Below are 22,769 nucleotides of genomic sequence, written 5' to 3' on the forward strand. Positions count from 1 at the left end.
AGCTTGTAGCTTACTTGTCTGCAAAGGCTTGTCTGCAAAACATTATAGAGAGTTAGATGAAAACATGGAAAAGTGGGATTAAACAAATGCTTGTGTACAAAAAGCTAATTTTACATTATTGCATATATATATATATATATATATATATATATATATATATATATATATATATATATATATATATATATATATATTTTATATTTTTTTTCTAATATGCAAGTGCAATTTTTTTTAAATAATATAATACATTCAAGTTGAACTGTAAGAAATTGTATTGACAGTTACAGTAGTAACTCTATTTAATATATAAAAATATAGTTTTTATTTAGTATATAAAGTTGTTATATCATTAATGAATAAAGTATATAATTAAATTAGTTATAAATTAAAATAGTATATAAAGTTGTTTATATCGGGGATATTTCAGTATCGTGATCTGTGGCAGAATAATCCCCAAGTCCTGGAAACTTCCAGGCAGTGGCCCGTGAAAAACTAAAAAGAAACGTCACAGAAAGGGACCAACTCGAAAGTTATAACTCGCAGCCACCCCCAAACATCTACATGTTTTGTTTATTTTTTAATTTGAAATTTTTAAAATCTATTTGGCACTTTAGCAATTGTAGTTGGCGCTACAGATCAGGATACGAAAATATCCCCTTTTATATCAATTCTTTGATTCAAGTATTCGTAGCCAAAGTGTACATATTATTAGAAACTTTAATTTTGCGTAGTCAATTAGCTACTTCTTACCTTAAGATAGGAAAAGTTTCGCTATTTTTTTAATTTTCTGTGATTACCCTTCTCTTTACACTTAATCCTGATTATTGGATTTTCAAGCATGTTCCATAATTCAATAAGGGGCCGTTCAAAAAGTATGTACACCCGAAGGGGTGAGGGGATTTGCTATTTTGTATGATGGGGAGGGGGGGAAGTTTTATACAAAGTACGTACATTATAAGCATACACCAAATTTAAATTTGACTTTTTCCTACACATGTATTATACATATGTTTGCTCTTGTATTTTTTTTCACACGGCGACCACTTGTTAGAATGAGTAAACCAGTTCTCAAAAAATAAGAAATAAAGCAGAATAAAAAATTAAAGGGTTAGAGCAATATAATGTACGTACTCTAGGGGGGGGGGTAAGGCCTTATGTACGGTAATGTACGAAAAAGGGGGATGGGGTTAAAATTTCTCCATTTTTGTGTACGTACTTTTTGAACGGCCCCTAAGCAGGTTCCTAGGAAATTGATACTCTTATACGAAAAGATATTTTAGTATTAAAAAAAGCACTGATAAACATATTTTTTTAAATAATTTTTAAAAAAACATACACATACCTTTTAAAGTAAATTTGATTTTTATTGAATAATAAATAACTTTTGAAGCATTAAAATTTAACATAGATTTAATGGTGTTTAAGAAAGAGCATTTTTTGTGCTTAAAATTAAACACCAAATTTTTTGTTATCTTGGTGAAACTGTGCAATCATAATTTTAAAATGTTACTACTAAAAGTTAGACAAAAAAAGGTTTCATTAGTAAGAATTCAGTTAAACTTGTAACCAAAGAATAATAAAGCAAAAATGTCAGAATGATGACCCAAGCAATTTAATTGATGGCTAATGGATATTTTTTTAAATAATTAATTCAATTATTCTTAACGAAAAGTTTCATTGCAAGTAGCAATTCATCAAAAAAAGTGGAAAAATTAAAATTTCAAAACATAATAAAAATATCCTAGAGACTACAAAAATTAAATGAATGGTGGCTAATGATAATTTTTTAATAATTTATTTAAGTTTTAATATTGTTAGTAACACGGTAACAATGAGAGCCAATATCGATAGGACTCTGTTCCAATCTGCATAAAATGCAAAACGAAAATGAGCAGTATCTGTCTCTGCTTTAGCTATCCCTCACTTGCGATTTCAAAAACCAAATTTTTCTGCAGCTCATAAAAAATAGAAGCCGTTTTCGACGGAACACTGTCTTGAGAAACTGGTATTATTTAGCCTTTTGCCCCAGATGTCCTAAAGAAGTGCTCATGCCTTACAAACCCTCATGGATGTTTAAGATGAGCAGGAATTGTGTAATTTGCTCTTCTAGCTATTTGCTTTTCCTGTTTTCAATTTTTTGCTTTGTTCTTAACTTCGTGGAATTTTGGAATATATTTTTTCTGTTATTGTTTTTTTTATTTCAGTTAATTGTTAAATAAATTAGGGTAATTCTCCATTTTGCCGGAGCAGGCGATAAAGTCACTAATTGAAACTTAATGAGTGCAAGTAAATTCAACTGTTTTTTTATTATTTATAAGTGACTTTGAAAAAACAGAAAAACAAATAATAGATAAATTAGCCAAATTGAAAAAGTACCTAGATTAATTTAAAGTTATTTCCGTCCTTTTGCTCCATATTCTTCCAAATCACATGTTTAGTGTTTGTGCAAATCTTAGCTATCATAGCCTAGTTTACTTCTGTATTGTAATGACAAGATTAAACTGGTCAGGTAGAAACATAGTATTGAGACTAGCATATACCATTTCATGAAATATGACTCAATATACTAACATTTATATGTATTTTTGTTGTATCTGTAGGCAGGATATGTCAGTAGATAAATGTATGTAGATTGAATTGACTCTCTGGTTGTGACTTAAAGTCTTTGAACATATAGTGAAGTCAATTAATTAGGTACAAAAGGTATTAACACTTAAATTTATTATAAATATGAAAGTAAGCAGCTACATTTAGGATGATTCTGGCAGATTTTAATTTCAACTATTAAGTGGTAGATAAAATTAAAAAAAATAAAATAAAAAAGCTTAATAGTACTTGAAACTAATTTATTAGAAAATTATATCTTTATTATAATTTCTTAACTTTAATTTCTTGATATTTCTTAACGACCCCTTATTTTAATAGTTTTTTTTTTTTTTTTAACTTTACGACTAATATTTTTTTCTATGAACAAACTTGATTGTTTATAAATTAAATTTAAATCTCTGTTTTCACAATTTCCATAAAATTTTAGAAGTAGACCATGAATTCTTTTTATGTGAATTACTGGTATGCAATAAATTGTTTTGCATGAAATTTCTAGCTGTTATATTGGATAACTATTAAATGTGCTCCTAAACTGGTTGTCTGAGTTATGGTTCTTTATGGCTGTACTCAAGGGGTCATGTCTACTTAGGGTCCGATCAAAATTTCTTTTGAAAAATGTAGTTTTTGTTAATAAGTTTTTTGAATTTTTTTTTATTTAATTAAAACAGCAACTTTGTATGAATTATTTGTATGTATTATTTGCTGAATTCAAAAATTCTACAATTACAAAAATTACAATTTTTGAACAGCAATAAAAAATACAGCTTATTAAAAAAATAATAATATTGCTTTAATATATAAATTATAACCTGATAACAGATAGCCTGATATAATTTAGTAAATATAGCAGATTTGATGTTATATATTTGCTGAAAATATTTTATTTTTGGCTTACATTCCTTGTTTTTATGTACTAGTACTTTTTGAACATGGAAAGGCTGTCATTTTAAATTAAAATTACTTATAATGGTTTTTAATTTTTGAGGTAATTTTGGGTTGCTAATAATTTTCATACTTTGAACTTTTCTTTAAACAATCAATTGAAATAATCATTGATGATATTAAACATAACTTTCAAGACATCTAAAAATGTATAGTAACAATTTGAACACATAGGTGAAGTTATTTATTGCAGAAAATGAATAAAGAGTGTATTTAAAACTATTTTATTTCAAAAAGGCAACTTAAATCTCTACCATTTTTCTTTATTCATAAAATGCAAAAGATTTGTAGACTTTCAATCTTACCTTATTATATAGAATCTGTTGCAATAATTACGTTTTAACTATATTAAAGCATTGACAATATTAAATCTATGTAGAAGGGTAAGTTTTGACTCTTGCTTAATTATAACGTTTTGTAACATTTAAATTCAAGGTTAACACAGATCATTATACTAAAAAAATAATAACGAATAGATTAGTTGAGATATGTACGCTTACTCAATAAAGATCTAAGTCTGTGTCAAGGCTTTTTAAATAGAGGTATTTTTATTTTTTGAAATAATATGGCTTGTAATTTTCTCATCATTCTGCCCATTCATTTTTACTTTTAAGATTTAAAAAAAAAAGATATTTTAATAAAAAGAATTGTGCACAATCAAGAAATAATTATGCTCCTTACATAAGCTTTCTTTCTTGTACATTGTATAGTTTTGTGCATTTTTTTAAGAAAGTAATCACTCATGTATCATTTAAAAGTATGTTTGACACTCAAAATTTTTCAATTTCAGTTTTGAGCTGCTCCTCTTAATAATACTACATCTGATGCCATAAAATTGATTCTCCTTTTTATACTCAAAGCATTCTCTGATGTTCAAGTTGGTATTGAGCAGAGGTAAATTTTTACATAAATTTGTTTAAAATAGGGAAAATATTTAATATTGTTTTGTCTTGTATTATGATTTATCTTAGACTAAAAATATAAAAGGATATTTTATTGTAAATGATAGTTTTTTACCAATACCTTAGTTTTCTTTTAATTATCTTTTGTAATTTTATATTTATCATTTCTATGTAATTTGCTAATAATATTTTATTTTGTTATTAAAATTAAGTTATCAAAACAAATTACTTGTTTGTAATTTGCTTTGAGGAAGCAGAATAGTATCTTCTGAATGGTGATGATAATAATGAAAAAAGAAAAAAAAATGTGGATTATGTTACAGTTTGGGTAAAACACCTCAAACAACAATTTTGTGGTTATGCATCAGTTGATAAAAATATTGAAACTTGCTGGATCAAAAAGTAGTTGCAATATAATACCAATGAAGAGTGAACACAAACAATTAGAGCAAACATTTGCAGAAGGCCTGAAAATCTTTAAACCAATCAGGAGCTTTTTATATTTACAGGAATTTTCAGAAAATGAACTACAATCTGTGACAGCTCTTGAAAATTTATTGTTTGCCTAAAGAAAACCAAAATTTCCAAATACAGTGAAACTTCCTGTTATGGACACTTCTTCAAAACAGACGCCTCTCAATACGGACATATTTTTAATTCCCAGGGAATCTTCTATGAACAAACCGTTATGTACATACTCCACAAAGCGGACACTCCCTTAACCGGACGCGGACAGTCATTTTGGCCCTGAAATGTTATTTCTATCTCCTCAAAACGGACACTACTTTTTCTAAATTTGAAAAAAAAGGAGAAAAAAAACTTTCTGCTTTAAATTGCAAGGAAAAAAGCGCAACTTTTCACCATTTTTAATGCATGTAAATTTTTTTTGCCTTATCCATAACTAAAAATATTGTTAAACTATTTCACTACGGAAGAAGCAATTTTTCTCCTGTCAATTTTGCCTTACCTTTGTAAAGAAAGGAGAGAAAATGATACTGCTGTTGTGAAATAATTCGGACAGCGAGATCTTTCGATCTTTTCATCTGGACCACACAAGTTAGGAGACCCCTCAAGTTGAAATAACATCTTGAACGCTCTCAATGCTTCTTCCCCATTGAAAATTTCTTTAATTTTCTTATCAATTTGAAGACTGTATTTAACCGAGCTGGGGTAAAAAAGAGAACAGAAGTATAATCTTTGAGTTGTTCATATAAACGAAACATTTATTCAGACAATTGATAGCTGTTCAATTGTGAATAATCAACTCCATAGGTCCTCATGCCTTACAGGTAGGCATAGCTTTTTTCCTCTGTGAATCATGTGAGGTTTACTTTCAAAAAAGTATTAACCACATTCCCTATCAAATGATAAATAGGTGTAAGAGGATGTAAACCTAATAATTGAAAACAACTGAGGATTGAAAGCTCCTATTCAGTATCATATGTTTAACTGAAGTATATATACTAATAGGGAAATTATATTCATTTATCTGTAACTACATCTGGAATTATATATTCTCCCTCAAACCAGACTCAACATTCTTTTCTTTTTGAGTACCGGAGACTTGCAGAGATCTTTGAGGTCTCCAACTACAAACTTTGTGTCTACAGACTGCCTGTTTTTACAAGCTTTCTGAGAAATGCCACTGCTGGATTTAACTTGGTACAGCCTGTCCGGAAATTGGACTTCCACCAGACTCAGTTGTATCCTATTGCTCTGGCCACTATACACGAGTGATACCCTTGCCAGGAATGGCTGCAGGTTTTTACTGATGGATCCGCCACTTTTTCAACTGGTAAAGCTGGAGCCAGTGCTTATTCCAAATATTTCAGCCTTAGAGAACCTCTTAACACTTGGGCAGATAATTTTGATGGAAAAATGTTTGCAATCCTTATGGCTATTACAGCTATTGGTGAACCATCTGAACAAAACATTGTTATCTTTGTCGATTCTCAGGTTGCAATTCAGACCATTTCTGAATATAATTTATACCGCTCTGAACTTGAATTTGAGTGTAAACAACGCATCAGCTCTCTCCTTTGTTCTGAAAGAGATGTAGTCCTCCAGTGGATCCCTGGCCATTGTGGCATCTGCGGAAATGAACGGGCTAACATGTTGGCTAGAGAGGATTCAGCATTGCATTAACCCTCTCACTCAGTTCCTCTTAGAAATGCAAGGTGGCATCTTAAGAGCAAATTCAGACACAGAACAATATCTGCTCTTGAGGACTTAGCTGATGGAAAATCCTGGGCTAGCCTTCTTGATGGCCAGCAGCGCTCTCGTCTTTCCCTCCTTCCCAGGATCGAGGGAGTTGCTTGCCTTAGAATAATTACTGGACATGACTACTTGCAGGCTCATTATTATTAATTAATTTCATTAATTCCTGTGAGGACTTTCGTGCTCTCTCACCTTCTGGAGCTACTTCACTGTTATATTGTACTGCAAGACGCCTTATGCCTGAGGACGATGGCGGGCGTAATTTAAAAAAACAACAACATCTGGAATTATGTTTTTATATCAAACTTCTTTATATATTCTTTTTTATCTTTCTTAAAGTTTAAAAAAATATCCTTATAGATAGTTATTGTAGATTATTTAATTATTTCTACATCTTCCAAAATATTTTTTAAATAATTTACGGTGTTAAACTTTGTTATTATATTACCCCTCCCATAAATAAACAATCTCGGTCCCAAGAATGTCCGCATAACGGAGGTTTTACTGTATTGTAAATATGTTGATGCACTTATTTATCCTTTACTTCGTGCCGTAAATATTTTTGCATAAATATTTCGAATAATTTTTTTAATTAAATGTTTTATATGTATTACGAATGTATTAATTTTCATGAATTTCGAAAATATTCTAGGTTAACTCTCATTCGTCATTTTCCTGCACCATTGATTTGTTATGAATAGTCCCTTAAAAAAAGGATCAAATTGTAGATCGTTTGAATTGTAGCTTATAAAAATTACTATATTAAATGAATTTCAAATTTTTCTTATAAATTATAACTTAATAACAGAGGTTTCTAAAACCTTTTAGCTGCCACCTCACTGTGTATTTTAAGAAAAACTTGATTCTATTTTATGCTTAAAACTCTGATCTTGACTGTTATTTTTTATTATGTAATCAGTGTTTAAGGAGAAAAAATCTAAAATCAAGACAAACTTTATGGTTTTTGCTTATAGGTTTTTATTGTTTTTACACTTTTACTAAAATCGTGAATGTAATAAAGGCTTTCCTATACTTGTTACTCTATAATATTTAAAATATAGAACAGAAATTTTTCTGAAAGAGGTTTAAATTTCATTATTTTACCGGTAATTCACTAGTTAGTTTTTTATACACATAGCTGAATGTATCAACAGGTTATATAAAAATCTTTTAACCTAACTTCTTTTATATAAAAAGTTTCTTTTTTCTCCCTTGAAACCATTTTTTGATGTTAAATTGTCTCCATGCATATTTTTATGTAGTTTTTAGTTCATAGTTATCAGAAATAGAATGCTAATTTTGAGTATTTGTCATTGTTCTCAATTGTTTTCTTTTTATTTAGCGATGGAAACATAAGGATTCGAACCCGCAACTGCTGCTCCTTCTTCATTTTTGTATACCTGCTGTTTCAGCTATGTGAAAAGTAATTCTTTTTTTTTCTTCTGCTAAACGAAATATGCTGTCAGTAATGAAAAAGAAGTCAGTAATGAGAAAGTTTCTTTGTATTTCTTTTAACTTTTAATCAATATTATTACTTTCATACCAAAAATTTTATTAAAAATGTTACACATTATCTTTAGTTTCTCAAACTGAAAGTATACCTGATTCATGAGAAAATGTCACATTTATTAGTAATAAATATGATTTATGAATTTTTTTTCCAAATAGTAAATATTGTGTTAAAAATTTTGATTTTCATGAAATACACTTTGAGACACTCTTTAAATATGTTTCATGAAATAACTAGTTTTTCTCTTGATTCAAACCATAAAAAATATCACTGTTCCCTTCAGTATTTTTTATTATTTGTTAAATAAATTCTTTCAAAATAAATTTCGACCTTGCTGAAATGTTTATTAGTTGACCCTTTTAAACATTGATATCTGAATAATTTTAAATAATATTCTTTTTGATTAACTTATTACTTATTAACTAAATTTTATTTTACCTGTTGAAAAATTTTTCATATTTCACTTTAATTATTTTTTCTAAGGAAAATTATTAACCTTATTGATTTATTATTTTTAAGCTTTTTTGTTGTTGTTAATTTACGTCGCACTAGAGCTGCACAATGGGCTATTGGTGACGGTCTGGGAAACATCCCGGAGGATGATCTGAAGACATGCCATCACAATTTTGATCCTCTGCAGAGGGGATGACACCCTTGCTTCTATCCTTTTTTTAGCATTTTAAAAATAGGAATTTTAAAAAAATAATGGATCTTTCTGATGTAGATTAATAGATCTTTCTCTTATTATAGCCTGTTGCAGTCCAAGGCTCTCTCCTTAAGTTTTTTTATTTGGAATGATCTACTGTTACAGTTTTCCAATGGTTGATCCCAATTTTATGTGACATTTTCTCAAGTGTATCAAGCCACCTCATGTTTGGTTTACCCGTTTGCCATTTTTTTTATCTTTGGGATTAAATCATTGTAGCTGTAGATATGTCCAACTTATCTTAATTGATATACCTTTTTAGTTTTCACAATATTTGGTTACTTTACTCCAGGCATTACTTTTTTGACAGTGCCAAATATTTTTCATTCAAATATTTTCTTTTCTCTCTGAACTTGTTTTCCTTTGTTTTGATCGTAGTCCAAAATGTGCTTCCACACATAATTATTTGTTTTACTAAACTTTTATATTTATAAGTCTTTAATTTATGCTTACGTGTTTTAATTTAAAGTGATTTCTTAATCCGTATTAACATTTGTTTGCTATATTTAATCAATTATTCTAATATTTAAGCTGTTATACTGAGTCTTTAATAACTGTTTTCAATGACATGGAATCTCACTCGTATAGATATTCGTATGAGTTTTACTTTACCTAGTTTTACCTTGCTTTTAAATCTATTAAGAGTCATCTTTGTAAGATTTATCTAGTTACGTGTGTATTTCTAAATCGAGTATTGCATGATATAATTTTGTTCTTTCTATGCCATCATATGCTGTCTTAAAGTAAAAAAATATATGGTATGTATAAATATTAATTTCGTTTCTTTTTCCCAGATTTGTATGATTGTGTGCATCTGGTCTTGATATTTCTTTTTCTAATCCGCATTGATAATTTTTGATGACTTTTGCAATGTATGGTAATAGTCTTTTGTATAAAATGTTTGGTAGAATCTTAAATGCTTTGTTTAAAGGGGTGATTACTCTGTAGTTGTTACACTCTTAAATTTGTCTCTTTTTTTTTATGTCTTGAACACATGGCCCTATAATCCCATTCAATGGGCATTTATTTCAGTGTCTTGACACAGACTTTAATTGTTTGTGTTCTATATATAAACAAACATAATTTTTAGTTTTTTACTCTCCAATGATAATGGAAGAGCTGTAACTGTTATGATAACAGAACCACATATGAAATGAAAACCGCTTAAATATTAAATTTATCTTTTTTCTATAAAACAATTTATTTTTGAGGACAATTTAAATTTTTTTTTATAAAACACTTGCATCACATTCATTATTTCAAATGTGTCGTAGAAATGTGTCCTAGATTTAATTTGAAGTGTTCACCATGGTTGAGCAACAAATTTTGCATAAAATTTTATTTTTAAGAAATTCTTGTTTGTCTAACTCTTAATGAGGGTAAAATATACCTACCAGATCTAGTATTAAAACTAGTTTATTGTTTCTCATTATTATTTTCTGGATAATGAATCCTGGCTATCATAGATTATCGTATATCGCATCTCAATGTTGCAATTTTCATCTCATTGGTTTTAAAATAAGTAGAAAGAACTTTATGGGTTTCCTTTGATGTAAATTGAATTGTTTGCTCTTGGAAATGCACTGTTCTGTTAATGCATATGGAAAACAATTCAGATACCTGAGCACATTCATGTATAATATACATAGATCTTTCTCTTTTGTTGCACTAAATTCCTTCTTTCTCTATCCAAAATGATAGCAACTATTGTAATCAATAACAAAGCTACATAGTCAGTTTTTAATGGTTTACATTTTGTAATTAATAGAGGATTTAAGTTATTTTCATATCAAGACAATGGACTTATTTTATGACCATTGCATCAAAGAATTTTTTAAACCATATATAAAAACCAGTGCTTTAAAGTTGCTTTTAAATTACATTTACAGTTTTCTTTCAAAATGAAATCAATATTATTTATTCTGTTAGTCTTTATATTATGTAATCAATTATTCTTTTACTCAAAAGAAAAATAATGATTGAGAATAATATAAAAATTTATTTGAAAAATTTATTTTACAAGAACTAAACTATAAAAAATATGTATATTTATTTCTTTTAAAAATAATTTTGATTTTAAATCATGAAATCTAATTTCATTACAAATATCATGTTAGTGCTATGCAAAGAATAATATTTAGCTGTTTTTATTAATTTGCTTATTGCTATTGTGTTTAACTTAAAATTTGATTATAAATATCTTTCCCCTTTACTTTGATTTGTTACCTACTTGAAAGATGTTATGATTTATATACTTGTTGCTGTAATTGTTTAAAAATAACAAGTAATCATTTTTTTAAAAATTGGATTTTGAAAGCTTTAAACATCCTCTTTGCTATATTCTATGAATTCAAGTTTTGTTATGTGTGCTTTGGGCACAGTAAAAAATATGATGCACAATTCATAAAAAACACCAAGGTACTTTTGTTTATAATTGAAATAAAATGATATAACTGAAATGTGTGTATGCCTTGGACATAATGTTCTGACTGGGCACACAATCCATAAAGGCCAGTAAAGGTTTATTTGAAGTTTTGTTCTATAAATTATTGAATTATATTTGAAATATTACATTACCACAACACCCGACCATGTAGTGAGGAACAGAAAAATGTCAAGTTCTTTATCAGAACCAAACTGGTCACCAACACTAATTACAAATATTTATGATTCCTTGATTTTAGTGTTTTGATTAAAAAATTTGTATTACATAAATGATTTACTCAATTATTTAAATATTACTTCTCAAAGTTTATTTTTCCTTGAAATTATTTAAAAAAAATCATTAATATATGATTGTAAAGTTATAACTCTCTAATAATCAGTTTTATCCTTACCATTAAAAGATAAAATTAGTGGCACAGTAGTGACACGTTTGCAAGTGACAATAAGATATGGAAAAATAATATTTTGACTTGATATAGTTATGTTCTAGAAACATATAATGTGTTTTTTTTCCTTTAAAAAATATCCTTAGAAGATTATTAAAGGTAAAATAAAAATAATTTATGACATTACAATAAAAAAAAAGCAAGATAGGAACTGTAGTGAATTCATTTCTATGTGATTTAATATGTGGCTTTTTAATATTCAATTCGATAACACAGAATAAACTAGGACATCGCTTTTCTAATGATTAATGGGGACAGCAGTGATGTGCAATACAAGTATTTTTACTTTTAAGCTGATTTGGGTTCAAAATTCTTGAATCTATAGTCAAAAATTTGCAGTGTTTCACTTGTACAGAAAGAATAATGGAATCATACAATCATTCATTCCTATGTGATTTAATATGCGGGTTTTTAGTGTTCAATCTGATAATATTAATTCTAGCAGACAAAAACAAAAAATAAACTAGGGCAGCACTTTTCTAATGACTTATACAAATGTGAAAAGTTTATTAAAAGCTGCAATAAACATTTCTAGAAAACTTAACATTTAGCAACCAAAGTTTTCACAATAATTAACATATTTAGTGCTTAGTTGGAAATTTACTTTAATTATCTGACTCTAAGTTTGGGAAACAGAAGTGAAACTTTACTCAATGAAATGTAATACCTTTTAAATATGCAATTGAAAGAAAAATATGAAAACTTTTTTATGAGGAAAAGAGATTAAATAAAATAAAAAGGCACCAATCAAAACACTTTGAAAAAGTGTTAATGAAAAAAGCCCATTTTTCCCTTTAAAAATTCACATATCATTAAAATATAATTAAGAAATTCATGTGCTTTTACATTCTTGCAATAAATTCTTATGGTCATATGGTCTATAAGTGAAAAACATTATTATATGATCCCTCCTAAATGCAAATTACATAATTATAAAAACAAAATTTTTCATTTAATGAAGCTTCAAGCCTCAGATTTCTTTTTCCTTCATATTACTTAAAAAATTCCTTGTGTTAACTTATCAGAACTGAATCCTTAGTTATATATTGAGTGTATATAAAATTATTGAATCTAAGTTTAGAAAATGTGCAACTCTTCTAACTGAATTTTGTATAATGTCTTGATTTCAGTTAGCCTTAAAAAATTGAAAAATAGCTTTGAAAAGTCTCTTGAAAAGCCTATATAATGTGGCCTAAAAATATAAATTCTGTAATTCAAGAAATATTGCAAATATATAGAAATAGTAATACTTATAATTTTAGTTTTATTTACTGAGTATTATTATTATTTTATTTCTTTAAAATCTATTTTGATTTTTGAACTAAAAGGGGGATTTAAGTAACTCCTCTCACAAAATTGTATTTGCTTATTTTTCAGCAAATACAGGAAGTAAAATTATGTCATTATATCTAAGTTTTAATTTAAATAAAATATTGTGTGAATGAATAACCTCTTTTTTTTTAAATTATTTTATTTAAAAAAATATAATATAATTATAATATTAAATTAAATTTCTTAATATTTTATTTTATTAACTGTAAATATGAATTTTATATACCTTTTTTTGCATTATATATTGTATCATATTGCATTCTCTAACTAACAATTACAAATTTGTTACTATTGTATAGCATCATCATTTAATCACAAAGTGATGCAGAACAAAATTTTTGCCATAATATTATGTTAAAAATGTTTATATGTACTAGCTTTATATCTTCATACAAACCTTCTTTACTAATTAATGAAACTAAATTATTTTAAAATAATTTAGGTACCTAAAGGTAAAGTTCTGGTAGAAGTATTTGGGATTAATCTGCATTATTTTTATAATTATTTAAATACCTATTAAATGTTTGTTAGGAAACAATTAGATACTTTTATTTTAAAATCAACTCTATCAAAGGTTTTATTATTTTAAGATAAATACAGTTTCTTAAATATCCAATTTCTTTTCCCCTATGTTTTGTCAGACATAGCTTCTAGAACTTTTTAACTTTGTTTTTTAATGTTTGTAACAATGTAAGATTATAACTTGATTTTGATGCTCAATCAATAGCATTAGTTAGATGCTCCATCAATTCAAAATTCTGCCCTTGTTGAAAATTCAAGATTCTGCCCTTGTGTGAATTACATCTCCAAATCTTATGACTTTTAAAGTTTAAAAAGTAAGACCTTTAAACTTGATTTTTATTTAAATATTTCATTAAAAATCTTATTTTAAGGCAACAAATAAGTTAAATTGATTTTTAGTTAAGCTCTATGAAAGAAAGAATTTATAGTACATATCCTTATTTTACTGAGAAAATTGTTTTTGTGAATTATTTTCATTTCATGGGTGTTTGTTCCCCCATATAAATAATCTTACACCCTGGTTACAAGTTCATTTATTTCAACCGACTGTTGTTCATAATTGAATTTTTTTTTTTTTTGTATGGCCTTAAGCTTTCAAAATTTACAGGTATTGCCAATTTTTTGATCATTTAAAATTGTTATTATTGTTATCGTATTAAGAGCTAATTTCAAACCAATCTAAATTATAATCAAAATTTAAGTTTATTTCTATACTGTGACCTATCACTATACTGTCTCAAAACCTGGTGAGCATTTTCGGTTTATGATGTGAATTTTTACGCATACTATGGCTCATTTGTAAACTGATTGTTACAACTGCATTTTGCCTCTCAAATTCTTTCCCATTTTTATTCTTACTCAGGTATCACAACACCAGAATACTGCATTGATCTCTCTTTCTTTCTCCTGTTATTTATTTATTTATTAATTATTATTTTTTGTGGCAGATATTATCTATAGCTTTGTGATTTTTTTCCCTATTTTGAGTATGTAATAGTTAAATTTGACTCAGTATGGCCAATTCAGATTATTATGCATTAAATTTCATCACAAACCAAGTGTCAAGTGGTTTTGGGGACTATCTTGTTTAATACAGCAGACAGGGTGCGTAGCGTTTTTAAAATGTGATTAAAGGTGCTTATTTCTGATTTTTGTTTTTTAAAAGCCCTTAAAGGTACTTTTTTCTTTGGGTGTTTTTAAAAAGTGCTTAATTTTCCCTTTTTCAAAAATGAGATTTTTCCTTTACTATGTTGATTTTCGCTTCGAATTATACAAAAAGACACAGTTCACATTGTTCTACTCAACGTTTTCACAATTAATCAACCCCAATCTATTTCGACGTATTGTCAGTCCGTAGTGCATGAAAGCGCCATTCGTTTTACATAATTCAAAATTTTATGATTTTTGGCAATTGTCAAAAACAATGCCAAAAGTTTTTTTTTTGACATGACGGTTAAAACAAGATAAAAACCGTCAATTGTCAAAAACTTTCCAACCCTGCCTAATTACGATATTTTTTTAAGGTGCTTAAAAATATTTTTTGAGTGCTTGAAAAGTGCTTAAAAGGTGCTTATTTTTTGTTGAACAATTTGGCTACGCACCCTGAGCAGAGTTCAACTGTTTTTAATTCTCCTTTGTCATCATTTCTGTGATCAATATTACAGTTTTAGAAAGTTAACATGTAAAATAACTATACATTTTAGCTAATTTTTCACAGATTATTTTTACAATTTGTTTCAATTTGTACAAATGCATTTTGATAACATTTTTGACAAAAAATTATTTTTTTAAGCTTCATGATAAAATCCATCTATAAATGTCTTCATTTATATTATCTGAAATTTACAACAATAGCTCAGTGGTCAAACAAATTGAGCTATAATTATGAAGAACTGGGTTTGGAACTTGGTGAATACTTGAGGCCCACACACAGCTGCTGATCGATTGTTCGAAGATTGTGTGGGATTGTAATGCAAAATTGTGTGTCATGCTTACACCACATTATGCTTTTGGTCATAAAATTAAACTCCACCACCCATTGACCCATAATAGGTTGTTGCAGAAATTCTTTAATTTAACAATAAAGTGTAGGGCATCTATTGTAGAATTTTTATTTATTACTTTGATTTTTGATTTCGTCATTAATTTGACATATATGTGTTTCTTAATTTCAATTATTGATTTTTCAAATGAAAAAAAAAACTGTTTGTTATTGCTCAAAAATATTTTAATGCTAATATTATATTTTTTTTTTTTCATTTTCAGTTCTGTTATGAAGGTTCATTGAAATGGAGCTGTAAAGAATCTGTTACATAAAATTTAAAAAATGTCATAAGGAATACTGAAATCTGTGTTTACAAGGAACAGTTTTTAAAATAAAGTTTACATTTATAGTATGATTTACTTTTCATATGTTTGCATTTTAAAGGAACTGTAATATAATGTAATAAAAATAAACTGGGAAATTAATTACTCTTCAAGTTTATTTTTTTACAATGTCTGAAAACATATAAAAAAACATTTTTTACCCTTTGCATATGAATATTTAATATGGTATTCTATATTTATAAAACTTTATTATTCTGTACCGTTATGTTAACTTCTATGTTAACCTTTGTTTATTCAGATAAACTCAATGTTAAATTATAATTTATAAGATATACGTGTTCATGTCTGGAATTGAGTGCGTATGCGATTTATAAATAAAAAATGTTCCTGAAAACTTTTTACAGAGCCTGGAAATTTTTTACAGAGATTTATACCTAATGTTTTTTACTTTTACTTGTTTTTCTTTCCTTTTAAGAATTAATTTTATAATATTTTCTTTTTCAGTGCAGGCTTTTATCAATGTTTGAAATTTGTCATCGATTTTATTATATGTAAATATAATAATAATTAATTTAATGTGTTGCATGTGATTTTTGCATCAGGTTGAAGATGAGAAAGTTACAAGTTTCCAGCTAATTAGCTTAAATTGTTTTTAAATTTTACTTGGATTATAAATGAAGTAAAAACTTTTCCTCTTATTATACCAAAAAAAATATATCTTCCAAATCTGATTCAAGATTTTTCTGGTAGTTTTAACTAAATTTATACCTATTTGTTTTTGCTAATAAAATTTTTTGTTAAAATGTAAGAAAAAATGCATTAAAATTTATATTGAAAACATTTATATAGATTACATATCATAATTTTTTTATTTTATTTATTTATTTTGTTAAATTTATTGCATACTGTATTTTAAGAATGTTGTACATAGAATATTGCTTGATTGCATAAAACTTCGTAAAAACAAATTATTTTTAATGGAAATTCATAGCTTACTCTTTTTTCCCCTTTCATATTTAATGGAATAATATTATTTCTTTTTTTACAAAAAATACTTTATGATATTTGGTATTTTTATTTGGAAGTAACTGTGGAATATGTAAAAATACGAAATATTTAATAAAATAATATTAATTTGCACCGTCGTTCCTTATAAATAAATATCTTTTTGAGCAATTATATAATTGAAGATTCCATTTTTATAAATTATTTGCATTATATTGTTATGTTCAAAATCAAGTTTTTTGATAAGTCTATTTGAGAACAAAATGTTATATAAAAGGTCAATAGATAGCGCAAATGTATAGTAAGGACTACATTGTTCAAGTTCACCCTGACGCCCTTTAGGTGAAGTAATTCATCTTCCCTGTCTAAATCTATGGGTTAAATATTAGGAAACAATTAATTACTAGCTCTGAGGGTTCGGGGCTCGAGCTGTTCAATATTTAAAAATTATATTTAATAAAAATGAATGCGCTTTTTTTATTTATTTTCAAATATTGTAACTTAAATAAAACATTCTTTTTCTTAAAACTGTTTAATATTTTTCTTTTTAAGTACGTACAATAGCAGTAAAATGGAGAAATTCTTGCTCATGTACTGTACATATAAATGGACCCCTATCTCCCCTAAATATTAAACTATGATTTCCAAACTCGACCTGATATTATATTATAAGGTACTATACAGAAGACAGGGAAACTCTTGGATCAGTACCAACATAGGTATAATTTGTTTTGAGAACATGGAGGACTTTGTGACTTGACAGATTTAACGTGCATCAGTCACCATTTATTACACGGAGAGTCTTCGACCGGCGGGGATCGAATCTACGACCTCTTGGACATGGGCCCAGTGCCCTACCAACCAGGCTATCCCGGCCTCTATATTAAACTATAATATTCAAATCTCTTCTACCAAGCTATCTCTCCTAATCTTTTCCTATGTACTTTTTTTTCATTCACTTTGTCGTTAATCTAACTGGGGCACCTGAAGGTATATAATATTTAACTTAAGCGCAATAAAAATTAGGGTCAAAAAATATATGAAGTATATTATTTGGATTGAATATTTGTCCACTGTAGAGCATTTTTAACCGAAAGTTTGGTGATTCGAGTCGCCATTATTTTAGAGCCGTGGTGGCTCAAGGGATAGAGCATCAAAATGAGGTGAACTGATTTCGAATTCTAGCGATGGCTAACAGATACAACACCCGGCTCGCATGGACCACAGTGCTGACGTAAGATATCCCCATGGTAGACGGATCACGGGTCCCCTTGCCGCCATGCTAGCCGTATTAGGTTTTCGTGGTTTTCTTCTCAATGCAAAGCAAATGCGGCTTAGTTTTATCATAAATTCCTCCACGAAGGTAAACTTCTCTTAATTCTGGATACAGGAGTTTCCTACTCTTCTGGATTGGGTTCAAAATTGCAAGACTACGGAGTTGAACATTATTAGCCGTAAACCCAAAAAAACGCAAATAAATTGTTAGGCCGGTTATTAATGAAGCTGATTTTGAACCGAATGCGTCAAAAAATCATGGAAAATACTTATTGCCGATATATTTGCTTTGAAAAATATTTCATGTAGAGATTATATATGAAGAACTGTCCAAAAAAAAAAAAAACAGAATACAAAAACAATAGTTCAATTTGGTACATGTACAAATAACGTCAAAATTCAACTAAGTAACCTTCGAGTTAATCGTGTTACTGGTTTAGATGATCTGATTTTTGAAGAAAAGAGAAGGATTTTCCTCTAAATTCGAAGTGGATAACCCTTTGCAGCAACACGAGTACCTTGTTCTTTATTTGATAAAGTTTGATTTAATGAACCTGAATATTATTTTACAGAACTATTGAAAAAGAAACATGAATATATTAACTACAAAAGGCAAATTTTGCACTGTTATCATTTTTAAATTTATCCAAATGCAGCATAATAACATCGGTTTCTGAATGATTTAATATTAAATCCTGAATTTACCGGAAAGTCGCTGTCCGCGCATGCGCGTACTGTTACGAGCGCTTTTGCAGAGCAGATGATGTTTTCATGTTTAAGAGAACGGCAGCTTTCTCTTTGCGGGAGTTTTCCCCAATATCTACCTTTTCCAAGATAATTGAACCTCGTAACGATTGTCAATAAACCTGACAGTTTTGTCGAAAATTGTTGTTTATTGGATTAGAGGCTCCACCAAGCGATGGAAGCAGTTCGTGGCAAATCGTGTTTCAGAAATTAAGAGACTCACAGATTCATCTTCTTGGCATCATTGTTCAAGTAAGAACAATCCCGCTGATCTCTTGTCTAGAGGTGCTAGTGTCCAGTCCATTATAGAGAATTCCATGTGGTTCAAGGGACCTGATTTCTTAACAAACACTGACTTAATAATCACTGAAGACAATGTCGATGTTCCTGAACCAGACTATCTTTGTGAAATGAAAAAGGACTATGTGCAACACAAGGAAACACCTAGTGACTCAAATATAACTCTATCCATTACTAACTCTTCCAGCTTATTGAATACATTATTTCAAATTAGTAATAAGTTCATTAAAATTGTGCGTGTTCTTAGTTATCTTTTCAGGTTCTCCAATAACTGCTAAACAACGTTTAGAGGGGTTACAAAGAAAGTTTTTTCGAAATCCTGAATTGTATATTCAATACTCTGAAATTATTAAGGATTATTTAAATCAGGGTATTATAGAGCCAGTGAAAGAAAACGAACCTATTTCAAATAAGCCCATTTATTATCTACCTCACCATGTCCGCGCATGCGCGTACTGTTACGAGCGCTTTTGCAGAGCAGATGATGTTTTCATGTTTAAGAGAACGGCAGCTTTCTCTTTGCGGGAGTTTTCCCCAATATCTACCTTTTCCAAGGTAATTGAACCTCGTAACGATTGTCAATAAACCTGACAGTTTTGTCGAAAATTGCTTGCGCCTTATCTTCTTCCGAAAGTTTTGGATCTTCGTGTTTAATGCCGATAGCTTCTAACTCCCATGCAGTTTGCAAGGAGGATAAACTCACAACAAAAGTTCGTATAGTGTTTGACGCAAGCTCACATGATAGTAACGAGTTATCACTCAATGACTGTTTATGGTCTGGCCCAAATTTAAACCCCCTTCTGTTTGACATTTTAGTCCAGTTTAGACTAAATGAAATAGCCTTTACATCTGATATTGAGAAGGCTTTTTTACAAATATCCCTTGCTGAAACGGATTGCGATGCAGTTCGCTTTCTGTGGTTTAATGAAGATTACAAATCACTTAGGAATTTAAAAACATTTAAGTTTAAGCGCGTTCTTTTTGGAGTGAACGCTTCACCATTTCTGTTATCAGCCACGATCAAACACCACATTGAGGGGTTTAGAGATGAATATCCGAAAACTGTTCAACTACTTGACCATTACATTTATGTTGATGATTTCATCTCAGGCGAAGATACCTTGCAAGAAGCTCTTGCAGTTTCTCTGAATGCTAAGAAAATTATGTCTGAAGCAAGAATGACTCTCCGAAAATGGGTTACGAATGATATAACTCTAAAGAAATACTGGAAGGAAGAAGGTTTCAATATTCAAGAGGAATATGCAACCATTAGCTTGGGGAGTAACTTGACGAAGGTGTTAGGAATGGCGTGGAAAACAGAAGAGGATTGCCTTACCTTGGAAGTAAAGAGTCTCCTGGAATTTATTTCCTCTCCTGAAAACTCGAAGCGTCGCCTCTTACAAGCAGTTGGTAAAATTTTTGACCCGTTAGGAATGTTAACACCATTTACCATTCGTGTCAAATGTTTGTTTCAAGAGCTGTGGATGAAGAAGGTACCGTGGGATGGCCAGTTACCACCTGATGTTCACAAACAATGGCTAAAATGGTGTAAAGAACTACCGATTTTAGCAGAATTGAAAATTCCAAGAAAGATTCTAGGCTGCACAAATCAAGAAATAGTCGTAGAAATACACGCCTTCTCCGACGCCAGCAAGTCAGCATATGGCGCTGCAGTTTATTTACGAGTAAGAAGAGAACAGGAAGTAGAAGTCAACCTCATAGCTTCCAAGAGCCGAGTAGCTCCGATAAAGGAGATAACTTTACCGAGATTAGAGCTTCTTGGAGCTTTACTAAGTGCAAGGCTAACTAATAAGATAAAACACATTCTGGATAAGAAAACATCATCTGCTCTGCAAAAGCGCTCGTAACAGTACGCGCATGCGCGGACATGTGTCGCATAAAACATCTTTTAATTTCCCGGCGTTATAGTTTTTAATAGCAGAGAAAGAAAATATTTTTGGTTTGAGGTATACCGATGTTACCGTGAATAACCGAAATCAGGAACCGAGATAGCCTGGTTGGCAGGGCACTTGGCCCATGTCCAACAGGTCGTGGGTTCGATCTCCGCCGACCGTAGACTCCCCGTGTGACTGATGCACGTTAAATCTGTCGAATCTCGAAGTCCTCCATGTTCCATTAACAAATCCTGCATCTGGGGTTTCTGATCCAGGAGTTTCCTTGTCTTCTTGATTTGGTTCAAAATTTCAAGGCATTAGTCGTCGTGAAATCTAAATTGGGTCTTCTGTTCAACGACAGTCATAGAAAATTAAAAAAAAAGCAAAATAACCGAAATCAAGAGAATGTCGACTTTCATCGGCGAATGTCTAGGCGCTAGGGTGTAGATTAGGAGATGTTTGGAGCACTGGCATTGAACCTTAAAATAACATCAGTGTAAGGTATATCGGGCAGTGGCTCTTAACTAGACATAGTATATATTTCGAACATTTACCAAAGCGAATATGTGATTGTCAACATTCACCGGTGGATGTCAACCACCAGTAATTTCGGTCATTTACGTATACATAAAAATGAAAGACTTGTTCAAAGTATCGAGGTATTTTGCTTAAAACTTTCTACTTTGAACCGTTCGAATGGGCTATGCGAAAACTCATGAAATTACAACCAAGCTTTATTAAAATTTAAATTACAGATCAGGCTTTTAAACTTTATTTCTTAATCTGCTATTTGGCATTTGACCTTTTTGAAATATTTACTCTTTAATAAAGTGGTAAATAATAAGTTTTAGGGTGATAATAAAACTTAAGCATAGTTTTCTTTTCTGTTTTGAGATCCTCTATTAAATATCGGCTAAGTTATTCTAAAGATATTCAAATACATTCATTTGTTATGATTAAAATAGCGTTATATGTTTTTATTCAAATAATATTGTAGAATATGCAATTAATTCTACTTCAAAAAGTAGTTTTTAATGAATTTCTGCGACGTGTAAAAAATGAAAATTTCTTTTGAATTACTTTTGCATAATTCTGGGTCCTGTAATTCAAATTTACAAGTATTTTTATTGACAAGTTACGAAAACTAATTATGAGAATTCCTTTTTATCTGTCTTTTGATATGTGTGCTTTTTTTCTCTTTCAGTAATGAATATATATACTACTTTAAAGAAACAAGATTGATACATTTTTCAAAATACTTTAATTTTATTTTCACTATTTATGAAGTTTTTGTAAGAAAAAAACATTAAATCATTATTTTAAAATAAAGTAAATGCTTCTTTCATTGCAATAAGAACATGGAATTTAAAAGTAGACAATTTTCCTTGTAATTTATTATAATAATTTATAAAAACCCATATGGAGAGCGATAATTTCAATATAAAAAAAATGAATTAATTTTTGCATAATTAAAAAAATATATAGTTTTTTAATTTATGATCTTTGAATAAAAAAAATTGCAAGACCCAGAACTCAACATTCCACCGAAGTTCCGGTAGGACCGAACCTAGGACAACGTACCTTTGAGGCGAA

At 29.2% G+C, this 22,769-nt stretch overlaps 2 protein-coding genes across 11 annotated transcripts in view; one reads left to right on the forward strand and one right to left on the reverse strand.

Annotated features, from left to right (window-relative positions):
* Positions 1–33, reverse strand: part of LOC147817037 (integrator complex subunit 11-like) — a 33,268-nt gene extending 33,235 nt beyond the window's left edge. The window contains exon 1 of the mRNA XM_087154213.1: positions 15–33. The gene's annotated coding sequence lies outside the window, so the exon portion shown is untranslated. The remainder of the gene's footprint in view (positions 1–14) is intronic.
* LOC147817038 (uncharacterized) lies at positions 22–22,380 on the forward strand. Of its 10 annotated transcripts, none has more exons than XM_087154101.1 (5): positions 39–94; positions 2,601–2,703; positions 4,340–4,443; positions 8,011–8,091; positions 15,895–22,380. In XM_087154101.1, the coding sequence occupies exon 5, from the start codon at positions 19,935–19,937 to the stop codon at positions 21,147–21,149; it is 1,215 nt and encodes a 404-aa protein (XP_087010227.1). In that variant the 5' UTR covers positions 39–94; positions 2,601–2,703; positions 4,340–4,443; positions 8,011–8,091; positions 15,895–19,934; the 3' UTR covers positions 21,150–22,380. The 10 variants fall into 10 exon arrangements, with proteins under 10 accessions (XP_087010249.1, XP_087010227.1, XP_087010239.1 ...); XM_087154113.1 differs by having other exon boundaries at positions 43–94; positions 2,601–2,694; XM_087154106.1 differs by lacking the exon at positions 39–94 and adding an exon at positions 167–271.
* Positions 22,381–22,769: the final 389 nt, after the last annotated feature.

The sequence above is a fragment of the Parasteatoda tepidariorum genome, chromosome 1 (assembly GCF_982258835.1).
Source record: "Parasteatoda tepidariorum strain Cologne lab strain chromosome 1, Ptep-v5.0, whole genome shotgun sequence".
Taxonomy (NCBI): Eukaryota; Metazoa; Arthropoda; class Arachnida; order Araneae; family Theridiidae; genus Parasteatoda; species Parasteatoda tepidariorum.

What these genes read in the sequence shown, in the direction of transcription:
- LOC147817038 (XM_087154123.1), top strand. Translation starts at nt 19,935, where the DNA reads ATGCCGATAGCTTCTAACTCCCATGCAGTTTGCAAGGAGGATAAACTC.